General features: G+C 41.2%; 1 protein-coding gene across 1 annotated transcript in view; it reads right to left on the bottom strand.

Moving 5' to 3' along the window:
* PCTP (phosphatidylcholine transfer protein) overlaps positions 1-24680 on the bottom strand; it is a 132576-nt gene that overhangs the window by 31249 nt on the left and 76647 nt on the right. Inside the window, exon 6 of the mRNA XM_033183580.1 lies at positions 8565-8728. Coding sequence (XP_033039471.1) covers positions 8648-8728 — 81 coding nt within the window. The 3' untranslated portion in view covers positions 8565-8647. The remainder of the gene's footprint in view (positions 1-8564; positions 8729-24680) is intronic.

The following is a 24680-nucleotide window of genomic DNA, read 5'->3' as shown; positions in this document are numbered from 1 at the left end:
AGGAGGGAAGCTGATGCCCAAAGAGGTTGGCTACTTGGCTGATGCTACCCAGTGAATTAGCAGCAGAACAGGGAGGGCATGGAGCCAGGTGTGACCCTCCTCAGTTGTCCAGCCCTGCTTCTTGCACTGCAAAGTGCCTTTGCTTCACTTTTAAGGAAGCTTGAACTGAACTCCTGAATTATGCAACAACAGAGCAAGCTAATAAGCTCTCCTGAACCTCCAATTAAGTAGAAGGATAATTATACCCTGGAGTTAGGAGAGCAGCTGAGACTGTGAGTATTACAGGAACTGTCAGCTACTGAGTCGCTTTTTAAACCTGGCGTTTCACCCTTGCTGCTTTTGGAAGGAATGTGGGAGGAGAAGAAGAAAACCTCTCAGTCTCAGCCCACTTTGGACAGCCCATATCGATTGAATGGGCTCTTCTCCTATTTGGGCAAAAGGGAAGAAGCCTGCTGCCCCTGCCCTGCAAACCTGGCAGGAAGAGAAGCCGGCAAGAGGGTTTTCTGTTAGGAACACATCTGCCTTTGTATTAGTTTTGACCTCATGTTTTCAGCCACCCCTCTGAAATCTAATTTTTCTCCTGCAGGACTATTATACTGCTGCCTCGCAGCAACTGGCCTTACACCAGGTTCATGTGCCCCTAGGCATGTCTAAGCCTTCTCCCAGAAATCTGATTTCATTATGGCAACCTCCATCTCCCCAACCCCTCAACTAAAGATTAATTTTTCTGTGTGTTTCCCTGCTCAGCACTTACAAATGTGTTTGTTTTGCACTGTCTTAATTATTCTGATTTATTAATGTCACATGTTTTTCTACAGTGTAATTGCAGTCCTCCTAAGATACCTCAGATTATTAAAAAATAAAAGCAGTTGTTCCAGTGGTGGAAAGGAAACCATCTTTCAGATTCACACAAACGATATTATTTTTCCTGTCAGAATTTGGAATTTTATCAGCCAATTTTCATTTTTAAGGTGACAGGTACAGTTTTCATGTAGCAAGCAGAAAATGATAAAGTAGTTGATCAAAACTGACAAAACCTAAAGCTAAAAGAAAAAAATCGCTGACTAGCCAGAAAATCACACCCAAATCAACATGCTCCTAGTCCATCCACAAAAATTGCAGTGCAGTTAAAAATTGTCAGAGGTAAACAGAAAAACAAAACAGATAACAATGTGGCAGTCAGACATTCAGTCACAGCAGCAGAACTTTCTACTCTATGGTTTTCAAACCACCTCCCCCTATCCCGCAGCACAGTCAAATCTCCTGGGAGCTTGGAATAGCTCCCTGATGCCCAGGTTTTAGCTCAGACTGATTAAGTGGAGATCTCTGGGGGTGGAACCCAGACATTAGTATTTTTAAAGCTTTCCAGGGGGTTCATATTGTACAAGGTTGATTGCTCATTACAAATTCTCATCAACAGAATTCAAGTAATATAAATTCTTACATTTAATTCAACATGCTACAGCTATTTGGTATCATAAAAACACAGACAATAGGAGACATGCCTGAAATGCTTTACAAGCATAAAACAATTTGCAAAATAAAAAAGCAATTTCACATCTCATTTAATCTTTCCATTAGCCCCATGACTCATGGCCCTTTTTAATAAATGAGAAAGCTGAAGCTCAGAAAAGCTGAATGCATTGTCTGATACCATAGAACCAAATGTGGAAACACGAGCCACCATCTGTGGATTCTGACAACAGCACCCCAAACATAGAAAGTTTTTTTACAAGCTTGTAGAAGGGGTGTGTGTGTGTGTCTGTGTGTGTATTTAAGTTATTATCCAAACTGTATAGATGAGGCAGCTGAGGCTCAGAGGTGGTAAAAGATCGGTCAGGATCACACAGTTTAGGCAGGGAACAATGGCTCAAGCCTATAATCCCAGCACTTTGGGAGGCCAAGGCATGTGGATCACCTGAGGTCAGGAGTTTGAGACCAGCCTGAGGTCAGGAGTTTGAAACCCCATCTCTACTAAAAATGCAAAACTTAGCTGGGTGTGGCGGAATTCACCTGTAGTCCCAGCTACTCAAAAAGCTGTGACAGGAGAATCGCTTGAACTGGGGAGGCAGAAGTTGCAGTGAACCGAGATCGCACCATTGCCCTCCAGCCTGGGCGACAGACCGAGGCTCCATCTAAAAAAAAACAAAAACAAAAACATGCACACACACACACAGTTTATTAGACTTTAACACCTATAACTCTTCTACCAAACTGATTCACTAGGTGAAGTGTAAGTATGTCTTTTTTTTTTTTTTCTTTTGTCACATATTGGCCTTTGAAGCTCCTTTCTGCACCTCTTGAGCATATCTTGGGCAAATCTCAACCTGTGTACCCACTCAGGTTTCATAAAGTCTGGCTTAACTATCAATCTCATCTTGAACTCAGCCCTACTGTCTCCTCTTCTCTCTCCAGTGCTAGTTTTCCCCATGGTTCTGGTCCTCAGTGATGATTATTGCAGAGGTCTGCTCCTTCGTTCCTGGGACACTTTCTCCTTCTGCATCTCTTCCAAATTTAACATGCAGGGGACTGGGAAGAAGACTTGAGGGAAAGGAACAAGAAGCTCTTTTTCTTGACTGGGGCCATATCCGGCACTCCTTTGACTTTTATGCCCATTGAGAAGCAGAAGTCCAAATATTGGTTTCCTTAACATGATTCACGCCCACTTTGCAGAAGGCCCTGCACTGCTGTGCGCTCTCATCTTGCCCCCTCCCCCATCTTCTGCTATTGTCTACAGCTCTTACTACTGGGCTCCCTCACCCAGAAGCCAGCCCTTTTGGGCACTGTTTTGGGTTAAATTGCTCCCCACCCTCCCCCACACAAAGACACACTGATCTCCATATGTGTGAATGACTTTACCTGGAAACAGGGTTTTTCTAGATGTCATCAAGTTAAGATGAGGTCATTAGGGTGGGTCCTAATCCAATGACTGGTGTCATAAAAAGAGGAAATTTGGAAATAGACATACAAAGAGAAGAGAATGTCATGTGAAAGCACAGAACAGAGGGAAGACAGCCATATGAAGATGAAGGCAGAGGTTGCAGTGATGCTGCCACAGGCCGGGAATGTCTGGACAGGTAGAAACTGGAAGAGGCAGGCAAGGGTTCTCTGCTAAAGGATTCAGTGGGAACACAGCCCTGCTGATGTCTAGCCCCTGAAACTGTGAGAGAACACATTATTGTTGTTTTAAGCCACCCAGTTTGTAGTACTTTGTTACAACAGCCCTAGGAGGCTAATACAGACACTGTTCTGCCAAAATGTTCCAGTCCGACTACCTATTCCTCTCTCACATAAGAAACTTACACCTCCTTGTTTCTCCAATTAGTTACAGAAGAGTTTAGCATATCTATTTTCTGTTCCTTTGCTTCCCACCACAGAGTGCCCCTAGAAAGTTTCCTGCCTTCAAAATTTTCCAAGTGAGAAGCAGTACCAGGCACTCTATTAATATACACCCTTGAACGCAAGCAGCATAAAATTCAGCTCTATCAAAAACTATTCCATCATGCTTACTTTGATGGGAGTAACAGTGGTTTTACAGGACCTGCATCCTAATAAGCTTCTTGCCAGGGAGGAATAAGCTAAGCCCCAATTCCTGCAGGTCCTCTCTCTGACTCCCAACAATTTCTATGAGTGGTTTTCTCAGCACTTCCCTTAATTAGCCTGGACTTTCATTGAGAAAAGAAAACACCTGTAATCTTTTCCCAGCGAGGCGGAATGGAGTCAGTTCTTATCAGGAACACGGGATGCTCCTGCTAACCCTCTAACCCCTGATCCCAGTGATGTCTCCTCTAATGGGGAATGTTCATATTTTAGAGACTGTGGTAGGCTGATAACAGCAAAACAAGTTCTGCTACCCTCTTAGTAAGTCCTGCTGGGATAAGAGTAGCAGATCTTTTTAAAACATAGGTTTCAGATAATGCTGTGTAACAAGAAGCCCCAAAATCCAGTAGCTTAAGTGTTAAAAAGACACCATGCCATCAGCTGGGCATTCTTGTTTCTGTGGGCCAGGCTTAACTGAATTCAGCTGAGCTTACTCATGCTTCTGTGATCAGCTGTGGGTGGCAGGAGGCTGGCCGAACATCGAACTAGGATGTCATTGGCTGGTGGTTGGCTGGGATGTCTTGACCTCATGTCCCTCCTTATCCAGCAGGTCAAGGCTTGTTGTCACTGGGGCTGAGCAGGATCCTAAATGAGTGACAGAAGTATGCAAAGCGTTTGGAGACCTAGACTCCTAAGTCGCACACGGCTACCATTTGCATGAAAGAAGTCACAGGTTAGCTCCAACTCAAGGTGCAGGGAAATAGACTTTGCCTCCTTAGTGAGACAAAGTGCAAAGTCAAATCGCAAACAGCTTGGATACAAGGAGCAACAAAGAATTCTGGCCATTTTTTTGTTGTTGTTGTTGGCTATGTACCACAGTAGGTATCTTTTGTATCTGTTGTTGTATATTAATCAGGTTAAATTACATGATATGCTATCACAAACAACCAACAAAAAATCTTAGTGGCTTTTTTCTTGTTCACAACCCAGTCCCATGAGGGCTTGGAGAGAGAAGAATGTTTGTGCAAAGTAATTTTTCAAGGCTCCTAATTGGATTCCTCCTTCTACTAACACCTCAGAATTACCCTATGAATACTCCACATGTAGCCCTCAGGTGAAAGAAGAAAGAGCATGTGAAGGATCATGTAGGATGTCTCAGAGCCCAAACCCAGAGGGGCTTACATCGTTTCCATTGGCCTGAACTTGGCTAAGATTTCATGAGCCATCTAACTGAAAAGGCATCTGAGAAGGCTCTTTGATGCCAATGAAGAAAACCGAATATGCTTTGCCTCATGTCTTTAGCTTTATGGCTGTAGCCCAAATCCCAAGGCAACAGAAATCCCAACCTGTAACCTTTTCACCCACGTCAGTGTTCTTTCCTCCACACACCCAAGGGGACTGCTGGCGCCAGACTTAGATCAGATCACCTTTTTTTTTTTTTTTTTTTTTTTTGCTTATCTTTTTAATCCTTCGGAGCTGGATACCCTCATGAAGCATGGAGTTTCTTCAGATGAGGGAAGGGGAGGAAATTAGCACCCTAGAGTCACCATCTGTTTCTGGCAACCCTGCTCTAGATATGGATTTGCTTGTGCATCTAAAACCTGCTTGCTAATCCTTTACACTCAAGTACTCCTACACCTTCCCAGCTTCTGTACCTGCTCCAGAGGAGGCTATGTGAGGATATTCTTGAACTCTGCTCTTTCATGAGCAGAGAACATTTCCCACTGTTCCACATTCAACGTTCTTCTCCAACATCAATCACTGTGCTTACCAAGCCACAAAAAAAAAAACCCCAGATGATGAGACCAGGTACACTGGGTTCAAATTCCAGCTCTGCTACTTACACTTAACTGTGTGATCTCTGGCCAGTTACCTAACTTCTCTGATTCTTGATTTTCTCATCTTTCACACGGGAATGATGCCACTTTCTGGGATGATAGTGAGGGCAACCATGATTGTAAAGCATCTACACAAGGTAAGTACCCTATCAGACTATTTCTCATCTTCTTTCTTTCTTCCTCTTCCCCACCTCCAGTGACCCCATGAGTGCAGTGACAATGAGGAGGAATGGGATTGGAGCTCTATTAAGTGATGTGTAGAGACAGGGTTTGGAGGCAGATGCAATGGGGAGGTGGCATATAACTTGCCTGTGAATGTTGAAATATGCATTAAGGATCCTGGAGTCATGGAGTTAAGAGAAACTTGTTTTCACTGTTGCAAGGAAGTTTTTTTAAGAAATATTATGAGCAGAGAGGCTTAGGATTTCATACGAAGACATGCATTTTTCTCCAGTTGTGGGACCTTTTCACCATAGTACCATCCTCTGGTAATTTGGAAGTTCACCTAGATGTCACATTTGTTCCCAAACCTGCAAGCCTGTGATAGGCCCTAAGGTGATGCCTGTGTAGCAAAAAGATGACTCTACCTTCCCCTGGCAGCCAGGTGTTAAATCATCACTAGATGGCAGTAACATCTAATGCTTAATTTGGTGAATGATCAAACCATTTTACCTTTGTTTTCCTTTTGCTTCTTTGTTTCAAGCAAGCATTCACTCAACATAAAGCTGCGACAGTCTTGAGTTTTTCTCAATCCTTATTTTGAAGTTGACTTAGAGACTCACAAAATTTTAAAAGGAAAAGAATAGTCCATGTCTCAAGCTACAAACAACAAACTTCTCACTGGGCTCTCAGAGCTCCAATTAAAAGACTTCAGACATGCCCTGGACATAGAGGAAAAGATCAAGTATCTAGTACCCTCCATATTGGACCAAGGGTCACAAATTTGGACAAATTTTTTTAATGCACCTGGTGGGGATTAAAAAATTATGCACCTGGTGGGCATGAGCCCACTCTCCTTAGCATAAGAGCCATTTAGTTGGCTCTTATGCACCTGGTGGGGATGAGCCCACTCTCCTTAGCATAAGAGCCATTTAGTTCCCCAAACAAGTTTATTTTGAACTTCACTTTTATTTTTTCTCCCAGATCCCTCTCTCTTGCTCCCAAATTCATTTGTATACTCAGTGCTGTTTTTTTCAAGGTACTATTAGAATAAAGATGAAAGAAAAAGATTGAAACATTAAAAAGGACTGGCAATGTTATAAAGTCTATACCATGCTCTGGGTGTACCAAGGAATCTGGGGCTATGGATCCCAAGATGTTCCAAGAGGGAGTTTAGTAAGGCTTTGAGTTAGTCCCAAAGAACTTCTGGGTCATTCCTGGGCCCAAAGCTTTGGTATTCTCCAAGGCTAAATTTGTTCCCCAAGGAAACTAAATATGAAACCCAGGTCCACTTATCTCTGTGTTCAGGGACCGAGTGACCAAGTAAACGTCCAGCAGGCCTAATACATGTTGATAACAAAAGCTTCTCTCTCACCATGAAGGAGTTCCAATTACAGTTTATCATTGTGTGAGACATTGTTGCCTATAGTATTATCAGGCAAGCTGTAAAATGGAGCAGGAATTAGTTTGAGACATGCACTGAGATGGAACAAGGAATAACTCTAAAAGTATGGGAGGTCAGGTAATGCCTACTGTCTTTGGGGCTGTACCTTTTTCCATCTTCATTTTAGAAATGGCTATACCAACAATTTACGTCTAGTAAGTGGCACTTACACTTATACTGGTGGAAATTAACCAGTTTAACAGGCAGGTGTGTACACTCTCGGAGGTCTTCCTAAGCAAGAAGACCCAGATCAGTAACTGGGTCACTGAAACTAGGATCTCCAGAATTGGGACTACTGCATTAGACAAATTGATTGGTTGGATTAAAAATAGGACATCAAGGTTGCAGTTCTATTCTATAGACTGAGTGAATGTAGGGGGAGAAGGTAAAAGAAAGGAGCTACCACCCAAACTTCGTCTCCTGTGGTCATGAATACCACCAGTAGACCTGAGATCTAATTGGCAGCAACGAGTGTGGGAGTCCCTCAGACATCTGGCGCCATTAAGTCTCAAGTCTAGACAGTAGACTTAACATGAAACCAGTCTGCAATAGGGAGTCATGCAACACTATTCATCTCCATCAGGAATAGCTCAGGTGGAGCTGTGCCTGCAGCTGTGGAGCATCAGCAGAGCTAGCTGGGACCAGCTGGGGACACAGAAGCAGTGAAAGCCAGGCTGGGGCTAATACAGCATTGAAAAAGTTGTGTCTCTTGACATGTCCAAAACAGTTGCCACATAGGAGCTCTCTTGACAATTGTCTGGATTGCAATCCACTGAAAATTACATTTCCTATCACAAGGAATTGATATACAAGATTGACGTGCAGAAGTCGACACTAGGAGCCATCGTTTTGCCTTGAAGTGAAAACCCAAGACTGCTGTTTACTTCTCTTGCCAGTTTCTAATGTATGTATTTACTTTCAAATTTTGCTTCTTCAGTGAATAAAAAAAGATCTGCTGATGAGAAACAGGGAGAAGAAAGGAGAGCTCTGAGGCGGAAGTTTTGCCACCATTTTAATATCAGCACTTCCCAATCGCTACTTTTTAGTCATTTGAAAAAAATGTTTTAAAGGATGAACTTAGTTGTGTTTTCTTCTTAGAAATTTTAACTTTGGGCGTAGAATATTCTGTCAACGGTAAGACAACATATCCCATCTGGAATGACAGTGGAGGCCATTTGTAAAATTTATCAGCAAAATAGAATAAATATTTGTAATACTAGGGTAAAAATTCTGACAAAGCATTGTAGCTACTTACAGGAGAAAAAAATTAAATTCTACCGCTCTTGGACCAACTAAGCAACTGACTTCTAAAAATTCTGATAATCATATCCTCCAAGTGACAACAGCATTTTATTCATTAGAATGCGAGCTCCAAGAGGGCAGGGAATTTTGTCCGTTTTATTCACTGCTGTCTTTCCAGTACACAGATGATAGTGAACACATGGTAAATATTGTGAATAAATGAATTAATTCAGGGCTTATGAGAAAAAACAATGAGATAAGAAATGACACCTGCACCCATTTGTGAATAAATGAATTAATTCAGGGCTTATGAGAAAAAACAATGAGATAAGAAATGATACCTGGACCCATTTCAGTGTTTCAACAAGGACTCAGCTTCTTTTCTTATGTCTTTATAATGTTCTTCCTCTTCCTTCCACTCAATCTATTGCAGAGTGTTTGGGTTTGCCGAAAACTGGATGAGATCTCTGTGATTCTGAGCTTCCCGCTTGGTTCTGCTCTGATTCTAAAGAATCAAATGGAAAGAGCAAAGGATGAGAGTAAGTACAGCCACAAAAATTCCTGGGGATACTTCAGGATGCACAGAAGAAGGGGTTTGGGTAGTCGTGGAAAGATGCAATTCTCCTTTTAGTCTCTGGATCACGAGGAATAGAATGAAAGAATATGTTTTTAAATTGTGTTATGTAAGTTGATTTTTATCCTTTTTCTCAAAAAGCTTGCAAGGATAACCATATGCATAATTAATCCCCCCACTGAAATATTCCAATTGACAAAGGGTACCATTGTGCCATTTCCCACAAAAGGGTAACCATGCCTGTGGCTTCTTTCAGACTTGGATTATTGTAGGCTCTCTGGTCACCTTTTGTCCAAGAAGAGAAGGCCACAGTCAAGGTACTGATTCTGCCAAACTCAGTCAAACATCCTGAAATGTGTTCCAGTGTTTGAAATTTGACAAAATCCCAGCACATTTGGCTTGGGTCCTCTTTCCCCTTAATTGCTGAGCCCAAACAGAAAATGTAATCCATCTGCTTCACAGTCATTTTCCCAAAACTCATCCAAATGTTCCTTGATGAGAACTATTTGACGTCTTTGTCTTGTGGGCTTAACACCTTCCTTCTCACGTTTTGTTTCTTGGAACTAGGAAGCAGACAGAGCCAACAGTAACAGGACTCAGTTTCAAACACAAGACATAATCTGTAAAATCACGTGCTGGGGGTGGAGGTCAAGAGTCTCACCTCCAGAATGACAGCTGTGACATATCTGAGGGATAATTAAGGGAGCCTCTAGAACAAATATGTCCTTAGAAGGCAGGAGAGCACAGTTAACTGAGGATAGATTCCTTGCCACCTCATATTCACTGCGCCTGGGAGCCAACACCTTACCCCAGTTCCAGGGTGAGAAAGTCAGAGGCAGAAATTTCACTAATTTCTACTGTTTCGTGTTGGTCACTATTGTGAACACCCCAGCCTTGTAAACAAGGAGGCTCACAAGATCCATCTAACATCCTTTTGTAAGACCATGAAACTCAAAATGAGACCAAAATGAGTTAAAGTCCTAACTAGTATGGTAATTACTAGTTTTGTGACCTTGGTCAATTTCCTTATCTCTGAACTCATGTTTTCCCTTTGTAAATAAAACTAAAAGTTTCCTGGCATATTTATTATGAGACTTAGGTAAGATTATATAGTTTAGCACAGTAGCTAGCATTTAGAAAGTGCTAAATACAATAGCTATTTGTATTGTTGGATTTTATGACAGCTTTGAGATATAATTCACATACCATGTAATGAACCAATTTAAAGTGTACAATTTAATAGTTTTTAGTAAATTACAGAGTTGTGCAACCATCATTACAATAAATTTTAGAACATTTTATCACACCAAAAAGAAGCTCCATATCCATTAGCATCACTCCCCATTTCTCCTTAATCCCAAGCAACTGCTGATTTACTTTTTGTATGGATTTGCCTATTCTGAACATTTCATGTACATGAAATGATATATAATCCTTTGTGAATGACTTCTTTCATTTGACATAATGTTTTCAAAGTTCCTCCATGTTGTAGCATGTATCAGTACTTCATTGCCAAATAATATTTCATTGTACAAATATACTACATTTTATTCAATCAGCAGTCATTGGAAATTTGGACTATTTTCATTATTTGACTATTATGAATAATGCTTCTATGGACATTTACATACAAGTTTGTGTGTTGACCTGTTTTTATTTCTTCTGTATCTATACTTAAGAGTAGAATTTCAAAGTCAAATGTTAACCTTTTGAACATTAAACCTCTGTGTTTAACGTTTTAAAAAACTGCTTTGTATTTTCCAAAGTGGCTGCACTGTTTAACATTTGCTTGTAGCAGTGTATGAGAACTCCAACTTCTTCATATCCTTGCCAACACTTGTCATTATTCATCTTTTTCATTATAGGCATCCTAATGGGTGTGAAGTGGCATCTCACTGCAGTTTTAATTTGCATGTCCCTGATTGCTAATGATGTTGAACATATTGTATGCACTTATTGGCCATTTGTATATCTTCTTTGCAGAAATGTCTATTTAGATTATTTTCCATTTTTTAATTGAGTTTTTGTCTCTTGTTGTATCATTTCTTTACATATTTTAGATACAAGGCCCCTTGTAGCCTGAATGTGTTTCCTAAAAATTCATAAGTTAAAATCTAATCAGCAATGTGATAGCATTAAGAGGTAGGGCTTTTAGGGCTGATTAAGTTATGAGAGTAGAATCCTCATGAACGAGATTAATGAACTCACGAAAGAGGTTCAAGGGAGCTGTTCATCCCTGGGGCCCTTTCATCGCTTCCATCATGTGAGGACCTAACAACAAGGCACTATCTTGGAAGCACAGCGTAGCTCTCACCAGTCCCTAGATTTGCTAGTGCCTTGATATTGAATGTCCCAGCCTCCAGAACTATGAGAAATAGATTTCTATTACTTATTAATTACCTGCTGCAGTATTTTGTTATAGCAACAGGAATGCCCCTTATCAGATATATGATTTGCAGAAATTTTCTCCCATTCTGTGCATTGTCTTGTCACTTTCTTTATGGTTTCTTTTGAAGCACAAAAGTTATTAATTTTAATAAAGCTACACTTATCTATTTTGTTTATTTTGTACTTATGCTTTTTGTGCTATGTCTAAGACATTATTGGCAAATCCATGAAAAACTTTGCCCCTATGTTTTCTTCTAAGAATTTTATAGCTTTAGCTCCTACATTTAAGGTCTTTGATCTATTTTGAGTTAATTTTTATATATGGTGGCAGGGGATCTAATTTCATTATTTTGCATATGGATATCCATTTGTCTCAGTTGAGAAAGCTTATTCTTCCCCCATTGAATTTTCTTGATACTCCTTCATGGAAAATCAATTTATTGTAATTGAGAGGGTTTATTTCTGGATCCTCAATTCTATTCTATTGATTTATATATCAATCCTCATACCAATACAATACTGTCTTGATTACTGTAGATTTATAGCAAGTTCTTTGTAGTAAGTTATTTTTTTAGGCAGGGTCTCACTCTGTTAGTGCAGTGGAGTGATCGCAGCTCACTGAAGCTCAACCTACTGGGGTCAAGCAATCCTACCACCTCAGCCTCCCAACTAGCCAGGATGACAGGTGCACACCACCACGATTGACTAATTTTTTGTTTATTTATTTTGTGGATTTGGGATTCCCTATATTTTCTAGGCTGGTCTTGAACTCCTGGACTAAAACGATCCTCCCACTCTCCTACCTCAGCCTCCCAAATTGCTAGGATTACAGGCATGAGCCACTGCACCTGGCCTGTAGTAAATTTTTATATCAGGAACTGCAAATCTTCCAATTTTGTTCTTCTTTTTCAAGATTGTTTTTCTATATGTAAAATCATATATCTTCAGATAGTTTTGCTTTTTCCTTTCCAATCTTAATGTCGTTTATTTCTTTTTCTTGCCTAATTACCCTGACTAAAGCCTCCAGCACAATTTTGAATAGGAGTGATAAGAGCAGACACCTTGGTCTTATTTCTGACCTTAGGGGGAAAGCTTTTAGCCTTTCACAATTAAGTAAGTATGATGTTAGCTGTGGTTTGTTCATAAACACACTTTAGTAGGTTGGGGAAGTTCCCTACTATTTCTAGTTTGTTATGTGTTTTCTATCATGAAGGGGTGTTGCTGTTATTAAACAACAGTGCCACTGTTTTCTTTTTCCCTCTCTTCTTTCTTTTTTTTTTTTTTTTTTATTTTTATTTTTTTATTTCTTTCCAGAGCCTGGTAGGACACCAGGACAACATCAGGAAAGAGGAAGCCACGGGCTGCCATGCATTCACTCCCTGAAGTGCCCTATGAGCCAGCATCTGCCACCTCCTCCCTCCTGTCCACCCTTCTGACCTGGCAGTGCCCTTGCTGTTCTGGCACAAGATGCACCCCTACCACTTTGATCTGCTTCACTGGCTTACCCTCTTCTAGTTTTGGGTCTGTGGCTTCCTGTCACTCTTCTTCATGGTTCGGAGCTCTCTTTTCTACCTCTTTCCAGGTGTCCTACACTGCTTTGGCAGCTACTGGTGTTTGGAAAGCTAAAGGCTATTTTCCAGACAGAAGAATTTCCTTTTCACTCCTGTACCCAATTTAATTCCACAAATATTTCATGACCACTTTTTTTTTTTCTTTTTTTCCTGCCAGTCATTGTTCTTGTTTGATCCTGGTAATACTCACAATAACCCTATGAAGTTGTTTTTGGTTTGACCCATTTTACAGAAGAGAAAACAGAGCCTCCATATAGCTAAGTAGTTTTTCCAAGGTTACATGCATAGTAAGTAGTAGAACCAGAATTTGTTTACAGATCTGCAAAATCTATCTGCTTAGAGCAAAAAAGAGTGATACTGGCCGGGTGCGGTGTGGCTCAAGCCTGTAATCCCAGCACTTTGGGAGGCCGAGACGGGTGGATCACGGGGTCAGAAGATCGAGACCATCCCGGCTAACACGGTGAAACCCTGTCTCTACTAAAAAACACAAAAATCTAGCCGGGCGAGGTGGCGGGTGCCTGTAGTCCCAGCTACTCGGGAGGCTGAGGCAGGAGAATGGCGTAAACCTGGGAGGCAGAGCTTGCAGTGAGCCGAGATCACGCCACTGCACTCCAGCCTGGGTGACAGAGCGAGACTCCGTCTCAAAAAAAAAAAAAAAAAAAAGAAAGAGTGATACTCACACACTGACTAATGCTGAGGTAGAACTCAGGGCACCAGGTACCATGTTGGAATAGCCAGGAGGAGCTGGGAAAGTGGTCTTGTTTAAAACCCAAGGCTCAGGATACAAAATTAATGTGCAAAAATCACAAGCATTCTTATACACCAGTAAAAGACAAACAGAGAGCCAAATCAGGAAAGAACTTCCATTCACAATTGCTTCAAAGAGAATAGAATACCTAGGAATCCAACTGACAAGGGATGTCAAGGACCTCTTCAAGGAGAACTACAAACCACTGCTCAGTGAAATCAAAGAGGACACAAACAAATGGAAGAACATACCATGCTCATGGATAGGAAGAATCAATATCGTGAAAATGGCCATACTGCCCAAGGTTATTTATAGATTCAATGCCATCCCCATCAAGCTACCATGACTTTCTTCACAGAATTGGAAAAAACTGCTTTAAAGTTCATATGGAACCAAAAAAGAGCCCGCATTGCCAAGACAATCCTAAGTCAAAAGAACAAAGCTGGAGGCGTCACGCTACCTGACTTCAAACTATACTACAAGGCTACAGTAACCAAAACAGCATGGTACTGGTACCAAAACAGAGATATAGACCAATGGAACAGAACAGAGTCCTCAGAAATAATACCACACAGCTACAGCCATCTGATCTTTGACAAACCTGAGAGAAACAAGAAATGGGGAAAGGATTCCCTATTTCATAAATGGTGCTGGGAAAATTGGCTAGCCATAAGTAGAAAGCTGAAACTGGATCCTTTCCTTACTCCTTATACGAAGATTAATTCAAGATGTATTAGAGACTTAAATGTTAGAGCTAATACCATAAAAACCCTAGAAGAAAATCTAGGTAGTACCATTCAGGACATAGGCATGGGCAAGGACTTCATGTCGAAAACACCAAAAGCAATGGCAGCAAAAGCCAAATTTGACAAATGGGATCTAATTAAACTAAAGAGCTTCTGCACAGCAAAAGAAACTACCATCAGAGTGAACAGGCAACCTACAGAATGGGAGAAAAGTTTTGCAATCTACTCATCTGACAAAGGGCTAATATCCAGAATCTACAAAGAACTCAAACAAATATACAAGAAAAAAACAAACAACCCCATCAAAAAGTGGGCAAAGGATATGAACAGACATTTCTCAAAAGAAGACATGCATACAGCCAACAGACACATGAAAAAATGCTCATCATCACTGGCCATCAGAGAGATGCAAATCAAAACCACAATGAGATACCATCTCACACCAGTTAGAACGGCAATCATTAAAAAATCAGGAAACAACAGGTGTTGGAGAGGATGTGGAGAAATAGGAACACTTTTACACTGTTGGTGGGATTGTAAACTAGTTCAACCATTATGGAAAACAGTATGGCAATTCCTCAATGATCTAGAACTAGATGTACCATATGACCCAGCCATCCCACTACTGGGTATATACCCAAAGGATTATAAATTATTCTACTACAAAGACACATGCACACGTATGTTTATTGCGGCACTATTCACAATAGCAAAGACTTGGAATCAACCCAAATGTCCATCAGTGACAGACTGGATTAAGAAAATGTGGCACATATACACCATGGAATACTATGCAGCCATCAAAAAGGATGAGTTTGCGTCCTTTGTAGGGACATGGATGCAGCTGGAAACCATCATTCTTAGCAAACTATCACAAGAAGAGAAAACCAAACACCGCATGTTCTCACTCATAGGTGGGAACTGAACAATGAGATCACTTGGACTTGGGAAGGGGAACATCACACACTGGGGCCTATCATGGGGAGGGGGGAGGGGGGAGGGATTGCATTGGGGAGTTATACATGATATAAATGGTGAATTGATGGGTGCTGACGAGTTGATGGGTGCAGCACACCAACATGGCACAAGTATACATATGAAACAAACCTGCACGTTATGCACATGTACCCTAGAACTTAAAGTATAATAAAAATAAATAAATAAATAAATAAAATAAATAAAATAAAATAAAAAAATAAAACCTGAGGCTGCTATTGATCTGGCCTCTGCCAACTTGTCTTGCCTTATCTGTCAAAAAACACATGCCTATCCACCCAAGACATGCTGAACCATATCATGTGATCTCCATTTCTGTGGTTTTTCACGTACTAGTCCCTCCATCTCAGCCAAACTGCCTACCCCATGCAACTGTGAACTTTGAGATGCCTGGCTAACTCCTGTACCTTGGATTCATTTCTCCTTAAATGTATTTCTGACCCACCCCAAGCTGTGCTCCATCATATCCTGTACATACCTGTAGCATGGTACTTACCACACGTATGTCTTACTCCCTCTCCCTCTCCCCTATGACCAATCACCAATAAACCATGAGCCCCTAAAGGCAGAGTCATGGTTAGTTTTCCTCTGTAACCCCCCGGACCCAGGATAGTTCCTGGCTCATAGTGCATTCTTCAACATGGATTCTTGAATAACTAATTGAAATCTTTGGGATGAGCTCTTGTAGACAGTTACCCTCTCTGACTAGATTTAAATTTTCTTTCTGCCCAAATAGATTAAAAGGTGCGACATTTTCTTAGTCTCTTTCATATTGAGGAATCTGAATTCTAAACCAAGGAGTGCAAGCCTGTGAAATTTGAGCTTAAGACAATAAAGCTACTCTTCCACTTTGTACATGACAACTCATAGTCACCAGTTCTCCATGAGGCAAACCTTACCAAAGATGATAATCCAAAGGAGGAAACCAAGGACCACACTTTAAATGCACAGCAACAGCACCCTCCCATTGTATTGGAAGAACTCACCTTCTTAGGTGCTTCACAACATCCAGGGATCTGCAGTCAAGGCCACCTTTAGGTTAAAAAGCACAAGATGGTCATTTCTTCAGCTATTAAACAAAATAATAACTTGACTTCTGGCTCAATGCCAGCTCAGGGAAAATAAGCCAACTGCAAGAAGAGGAACTTTCTGGACTCTATGGCAACTCTTAGAACAAAGTTTTAGCACAGCTACTTTTTGCTTTCTCCTCCAAGAGAAAGCTGTGAGATCAGGTCCAGGATGACAATACCCAACAACCCCCAAAAGACTCCTGGTTTTAATCCTTGCCAATTTCCCTCCAAGTCCTGGCACAACTTGGGCTGAAAACACACATGCTATTTTCATTTAAGCATGAATGCTGAACCACTGGGTATTTTTTTCCTGGGTTTTCTGTTAACTCTGTCTACAAAATGTGGTTTTAAGAAATATTACTCCTGGTCATTTATCTAACAGACCATACTGTGATCTGTAAGCTCCATCTTTCTTGCAGCTTTCACATTCTATTAAAATGGGATCTTTTACCAGGAAATTTACTCAGACGGGAGAGTTCATTTGAGGCTAAAACTGTAAAGTGGCCAATTATCTCTCAGTCATTGGTTGCATATGATCTTTACCCCAAGCTTTGGAAATAAAGACAACATTTAGCAAACGTTCTGCTCCAAAGCTAATGTTTTGGAAAGAATAACAGCATGTTGGGAATAAATTACATGGTCTTTAGTGCATTTTAGTGTTATTGCCTGTTAACACGCAGCGTGGTGTGCCAACTCATAAGAGAACTCCAGTCTTCTAGGGAATCGATTTCTGATTTGTTGAGCTGATGGCGTCCGTGTTATATCATTGAACAGATGAGGAGTGCAGGGGGCCATGTCTGTGGGACCTCACCTAGGGGAAGCTATGACTCATAGGCTGTCTTTTCATTCTGATACTATCCAGACCATTAACACACCATGGGTAATGGCATATGAGGTCTTTCATCTAGGACTATCCAGTTACCCACTCATGAAATATACTAATCCTAAAAGAGTCATTTAATATACCTAAATCAAGTAACTAGCCTTGCTAAAAGGCCTACTATGTACGAGGTTTTTGGCCAGGCTCTGTGGAAGAATAGTAGGATGCTTAAAGAGAGCCTTGATTCCATTTATATGAAATATCCAGAATAGACAAATTCATAGAGACAAAAATTACAATAGTGGTTTCCTAGGCCTGGGAGGACAGGAGGATTGGAGAGTGTTGTCTAAAACATTTGTGATTTCTTTGGGGGTGATCATGAAAATGTTATAAAATTGATTAAGATGATGGCTGCCCAACTCTGTGAATATAATAAAAGCCATTAAAACATATACTTTAAATGGGTGAATTGTATGTGAGATATGTGAATATCTCAATAAAGCTATTAAAAAATTAAAGAAGAAGAACCTTGTCCTCACAAAGAGAGGAAATGTTAGTAATTTCAGGTAGAAAGCACTAAGGACTAGAGACAGGTACCACAAAATGTCAAGGGAAATCCAAAACTGTGTAACTTCCATTAGACTTTGTAGGATTTTCTTTCTTTGGGGATTGTTTCACTCTGTCTTTGGTTTCAAAAGACGAGAGGTCATGTTTAGGTTTTTGAGGGTAGGAGCAGAAAGACAGCTCTTAATAACTGAATAAATAAAAAATTCATGATACGACAGCAAAAGATGTCCTGGGAGCATGAACACCAGACTTGGACCTGCTGGCAGGGTCCCAGTGCAAGCCAACCTCAAACCTCTCTTGTAGCTGGTTGCAAGCAAGGTGTTTTATTTCAAGGGGAAAGGAGTCAGGGATTTTTTTTTTTTCCTTTAGACTAACAAGAAACTGCCTGTTACTCTACCTTCTCCAGTCTAAAGACAATTTTACTGAAGAGCACCATCCCCACACCTACTCAATCTCCCACATTCCTGGGACAAAGGTATCTAGGATCAGAGCAGCCCACAAAATAAATAAGCAACAATTAGCCCTGTGGTAACTTGTAAGCCAAAATGTTACTCCATGCACAGACAACTCAGGTGTGCACTGTTGTTCAGGCCACACCTGCTGCCATAGAAATTTTTTAGGCAGAAGGATAAATTGTATTTCAGGCTTAAGTGATCTATCTTTTAGTGGGGTGGGCTTGTTTTATTTTAAAAGATGTATTTCCACATGTACCTTCGCTGAACTCCCTCTCTACTCTCATTTTTTGGATTATTTCCCTAAATTTCCAATATTTAGCCAAAAGCAAAATTATCCAGTGTATTTACTATAAATAATTCCAAACAATGTCAAATATAATCATGCTTTTTAAACTTTTAAACTAATTTAAATATCTTAAATATTATAGTAAATTGCTTTTGTGCATAACATTGAACTTCCAAGCCGCAATGCACATAAGCATTTTAGAGAAGTTTACAAAGAGATTATTCTACTGGGCTGTGGACCTGAATTCCAGGCTTAGTTTACTCAGTAAGTGTGGGCCTCTTTTCTTCCTGAGGATCTGCCCACAATTTTGCGCTGTTCTTGGTTTCTGAGTTTCTCAAAGCTGAAACAGAGGCTGAGCTGAGGGTTCAGTAAAAAAAAAAGGTGGTAGAGCATGCATCAGAGAGCCCCAAACTCCACTTGCTTCTAGAGGCGCCTATGACACCATCCTGTCCCCTGGATGACAGTTCTGCTAGTTCCACACTAGAGTACTTTAAAGCTTATGGGTCAAAGTAAACTGAGTGGCATGGTGTCTGTTTTGCCCCTGTGAGCCCCTTTATCCTGGGATATGCGGAGACAGCGTTCCTTTCTCCAGCGTTCATCGCCACCCGCCTTCCATGACAGTGCCAGCATTAGCTTTGGGAAGTTGCCAGATTTCTAGTGTGGTCCTTGAACCCTTGACCTTCCAGGCAAAGGCAATGATGCTACCAGCTGAGCGACACAGACCTATTTCCTGTGTCAATGACTAAACAGATCCAAAGGTATGTGAGGTATTTCTTTCCCTCCTGACCTTGTCCAGGCTTGGCACAGATGCTGGCACAGCCAGAGGTGCCTGCCCCTGGGAGCAGCTGCTGAGTGTCTGCCAAGCCTCCGGAGGGCAGAGCTGTTTGTCAGCTGGTTAGTGCATTTTTTTTTTTTTTTTACCTTGGATCTCCTCACTTGAAAATAACTAGAATAAAACTCATTTTAATGAACAGTTTTGATCTTTTTTTCTTCTGTTTTTCCCCTTATCTAATCCTGTTACCTGTTTTATTCTTAATGGGAACCATTAACACATGACGGGGTAGACAAATGTGTATGTGCCTTCATTTTCAAACCTCCTTCTTCCTCTAAAATGGATATGAATAAGCTCACACTCTAGAAAGGAGATTAAAATATCAGCGTGTCAGCAAAATTAAGACAGAAAAGAAGCAATAGGCTTTGTAATCGACACATTGAATTCTCTTTTGAAACAATTTTTCTTTATTTTTTTGACACAGGGTCTTCCTTCCTCTGTTACCCAGGCTGGAGTGCAGTGACACGATCTCTCATCACTGCAGCCTTGACTTCCCAGGCTCAAGTGATCCTCCCACCTCAGCCACCTGAGTAGCTGGAACCACAGGCGTGTGCCACTATGTCTGGCTATGTTTTTATTTTTATTTTTAGTAAAGATAAGGTCTCATTGTATTGTCCAGGCTGGTCTTGAACTCCTGGGCTCAAGAGATCCTCTGGCCTCAGCCTCCGAAAGTTCTAGGATTACAGGCATGAGCCACCATGCCCAGCAAGGAATATTTTTAAGGAATATGTGACAACATGGAAAAACACTCACTCTATTGTCTGATTACAGTTACGTAAGAATAGATGATGCACAAGCAAAGACTATCCTGTATTCTTTTTTTTTTTTATTACTTTATTTTGGTTTATTTATTTTCATCTTCTTTTTTTATTTACATTTTTTAAATTATATTTTAAGTTCTAGGGTACATGTGCATAATGTGCAGGTTTGTTACATATGTATACTTATGCCATGTTGGTGTGCTGCACCCATCAACTCGTCAGCACCCATCAATTAATCATTTATATCATGTATAACTCCCCAATGCAATCCCTCCCTCCTCCCCCCTTCCCATGATAGGCCCCAGTGTGTGATGTTCCCCTTCCCGAGTCCAAGTGATCTCATTGTTCAGTTCCCACCTAATGAGATACCATCTCACACCAGTTAGAATGGCAATCATTAAGAAGTCAGGAAACAACAGGTGTTGGAGAGGATGTGGAGAAATAGGAACACTTTTACACTGTTGGTGGGATTGTAAACTAGTTCAACCATTATGGAAAACAGTATGGCAATTCCTCAAGGATCTAGAACTAAATGTACCATATGACCCAGCCATCCCACTGCTGGTATATACCCAAAGGATTATAAATTATTCTACTACAAAGACACATGCACACGTATGTTTATTGCAGCACTATTCACAATAGCAAAGACTTGGAATCAACCCAAATGTCCATCTATGACAGACTGGATTAAGAAAATGTGGCATATATACACCATGGAATACTATGCAGCCATAAAAAAGGATGAGTTTGCGTCCTTTGTAGGGACACGGATGCAGCTGGAAACCATCATTCTTAGCAAACTATCACAAGGACTATCCTGTATTCTACAAGCCAAAAGTGGAATGTGAATATTTTCTTTATTAAACTTCTGACCAGGCACGGTGGCTCACAGCTGTAATCCCAGCACTTTGGGAGGCCGACTCAGGCAGACCACCTGAGATCAGGAGTTCGAGACAAGCCTGGCCAACATGGAGAAACCCTGTCTCTACTGAAAATGCAAAAATTAGCTGGACATGGTGGTGCACATCTGTAATCCCAACTACTCGGGAGACTGAAGCAGGAGAATCCCTTGAACCTGGGAGGCGGAGGTTGCAGTGAGCCAAGATTGTGCCACTGCAGCACCCCAGCCTGGATAACAGAGCAAGATTCTGTCTCAAAATAAATAAATAAATAATGTACTTCTTTCAATGTCATTATAATATTGTTTAATTAGCTTTTTTTTTTTTTTTTTTTTTTTGAGACGGAGTCTCGCTCTGTCGCCCAGGCTGGAGTGCTGTGGCCAGATCTCAGCTCACTGTAAGCTCCGCCTCCGGGGTTCACGCCATTCTCCTGCCTCAGCCTCCTGAGTAGCTGGGACTACAGGCGCCTGCCACCGCTCCCGGCTAATTTTTTGTATTTTTAGTAGAGACTGGGTTTCACCGTGGTCTAGATCTCCTGACCTTGTGATCCACCTGCCTCGGCCTCCCAAAGTGCTGGGATTACAGGCGTGAGCCACCGCGCCAGGCCATAATTAGCATTTGTTTAAATAAGAGAGGAAAGGAAAACAGCGTAGCAAATCACAAGCACACACAAAACTGCACTGCTCATTTTTAATTTGGTGGGTTGATTACTGGATATAAAACAAAACCTCATTCTACTATTCTTTTCTTTCTTGCTCTTCCTTTGCAAGGCACAACTCAACCCCTTTGGTACCAAGAAGTGAGCAACTGAGTTCAGGTCTATTCTCAATCACTCCGGGAGCAGCTCGCATTTCCAGGATTCACTGTGACTGCCCAGTTTCCTCGTGGGGAGGAGTGATAACCCTCCTGACTGCGGAAAGGCACATCACTGATTCTCATTCAGAAGGGGTGATTTAGAACTTTTTCTAAATCACCCTTCTCATCTCTGAGTGACAGGGCTGTGAATTCCCAAAGCCTTGGCAAGCACCCAAATTTTCTTTCCAGCTTACTCCCAATCCAATAAGATGGGGTGAAAAGGACTAAATGACACAGATTTAGCCTGGACATCCTGGACTCCAAGCCAGGTGAGGCTCCATCTCAATAAGTCCATCGTCTTCCTCAGAGTCTGAGTTCAATATTCTTAAGTCAGCCTTGCAACATGGCGGTATAATGTTGAAAATGGTGACTTTGGCTGAATGGATTCCACTGGAAATGTTGACAACCTGACAAATTTTTTCAAATTGTTGATCTCACACTTTCTCCTGGTGCTTTCTTTGAAGCTATGGGGCAGGTGAGGAATCTAATCTACTACTCCCACATTGCATGCTTTCATATAGCTGTTGTAGCAAGCCTTGGCAACAAAATGTCTGCGCTTAAATCTTGGCACATCATTTGCTAACCTGCTTAACATCTCTGAGCATCATTTTCCTTCTTTGTAACATGGGGGAAATACTAGTGCCTACTACCTCTTATGGGTGTTGTGAGGGTAAAATGAAGTGATGCCTGTAAGGTATTCCCATAGTGCTTGGCACACAGTGCGGTCTCAATAAATGTTGGTAGTGACGTTTGTAATTATTATTATCATCTTTATTATATTATCCCTCCATTCTTTATTCACCTCAAAGTGAACTAGAAGCACCTTGATATGGAGATGAGGGCAGGAAACCTGGAATCAGATCTCTTCAGTTCTGCTCACTGAATGGCCTTTCACATCTGAATCTACTTCCACATCTGTAAAATACAGATCACCACGCCCACCTCAGAGCACTACTGGGAAGATTCAATGCAATAAAATACAGGAAAATGCTTGATACATACTAAATGCTCAGTAAATAATGGTTGAACCGGGACTTAGGTTTGGGTCACTCACCCAGATTGTCCCATTTTAACTTGGGTTTCAACTAAAGGAGAAGGCGTCCCACCCTCCTCTAGGTCACTTCCAACAAAAACCAGCAGGACAAGGGAGCCAAAACATTAGCAAGCTTTTGGCAGATGCCTGACAAGGAGTGTGATCACAAGACCTCCGTGCAGAATTTTGACAACCGAATGTGCAAATTACACTTATTCAAGCTGAAATATCACCCAAGTGTGTTTTGGAACCACAGTGACCACATCCCAGCTGGACTGTGGAAGTGAAGCTGTCCAGCCAAGAGTTTTATTATTTTTATTTTAAAGTGTGAATCATCAGACAAGCAATGCTCTCCAGCCAGGTGCTGTATTGAGATTCCACATCAATATCTACTTTTTTGGCAGTTGAGCAAAGTGAAGGTGCCAATGAGAAATTGTTCTGGGTCTAGAGAGATCTCTGGTTTAAGCAGGGTCACCTTGGGACTATCTCTTACATTGCCTAGGACTCAGTTTCCTCATGTGTAAAATAAAATGACAATAGGAAATGCTGCATAAGTGGTTGTCAGGATTAAATGAGGTAGTGAGGTAATGTGTGAAAAGTGCTTGGAAGAGAACATAGTCAGTGCTAGATATGCGTTTGCTATAATGATAATAATTAGTGTGCTAAGGCCTTTGGGATTTTCAAAAGGCATCATGTTTTCGCATCTCTGTAATAGGTTTATATTCTATCTGGAGGAAAGACTTTGTATGTAGCAAAGGAAATGGTGACACTGAACTGTTTGAAATATATGGCAACTGAGCATGATTCCTATAGTCTGAGTGGCTAAGAACAATTCTCTGCAGAAGAAAACATTAGAAGTAGGCCATGCCGAAAATGTAGAAATTGAAGTAATTGATAGGGAGAGAAGGGCATTTTGTGGACGGGGAATAGCTTGGGAAAACTGTCCGGCCTCCCCTGATGTTTTTAAAGAACTCTGGTAGCTTGGGTGTAACTCTGCAAAAAAAGAAAAATCCAAGATTTTAAGACTACTTAAACTTCCTAATTTCACCTGTTCCATACATTAATTCTTGCTCTTATTCTTCTGGTTATTAAGCCACTAACTCTCACTGCCCACCTATTGTTTTATCCTAGTGTTGCCCCATTAGCTCAACACATCGTTCTGTCTTTAAATTTTAAACCCCAATTTCCCTCCCGACCATGGTTTCCTCCAGTGGACTCTTAGGGAAGCATCCCAACAGGTTGACACAGTCATCCAAAATCTTTTTTCCAAATACTACATCCACAGGGAGCTCCTACAAATCTCATGAACTGGATATGGGTAAACAGTGAGAGGCTCTGTTATGTTTTAGGGACAATGAGTAGAACAGGTTGAGTCCTGTGATAAAGGCAGTAGAGGATAATAAAAGCACATTTGACTCATATACAATGAAAGAGCTTCCTAGAAGCACAGACAATTCAGTGGGACAGGCCCCCTACCCCTGGAGTCTCAGTAGATGGGAAAACCAGGGCTCTAGATTTTATAGGTAGGTGGATATGCAACTATGCCCAGAAACCTCCCCAGTGATTCTCATCCAAATTTTACCATTGGTTTGCTCGACCTTCCCAGTGCTTAACTACAATGACTTTGCTTGGCCAGGCACAGTGGCTCAGGCCTATAATCCCAATGCTTTGGGAAGCCGAGGCAGGAGGATCACCTGAGGCCAGGAGTTTGCGACCAGCCTGGGCAACATAGTGAAACCCTGTCTCTACAAAAAATAAAGATTAGCCAACATAGCTCCCTCCCAGCTACTATGGAGGCTGAGGTGGGAGAATCATTTGATCCCAGGAGTTTAATGTTGCAGTGAGTGATGATC

The sequence above is a fragment of the Trachypithecus francoisi genome, unplaced genomic scaffold (genome assembly GCF_009764315.1).
Source record: "Trachypithecus francoisi isolate TF-2019V2 unplaced genomic scaffold, Tfra_2.0 Lachesis_group20, whole genome shotgun sequence".
Classification (NCBI taxonomy): domain Eukaryota; kingdom Metazoa; phylum Chordata; class Mammalia; order Primates; family Cercopithecidae; genus Trachypithecus; species Trachypithecus francoisi.
The sequence above is the reverse complement of the archived record's forward strand: the minus strand, read 5'-3'. Positions and strand labels throughout refer to the sequence as shown.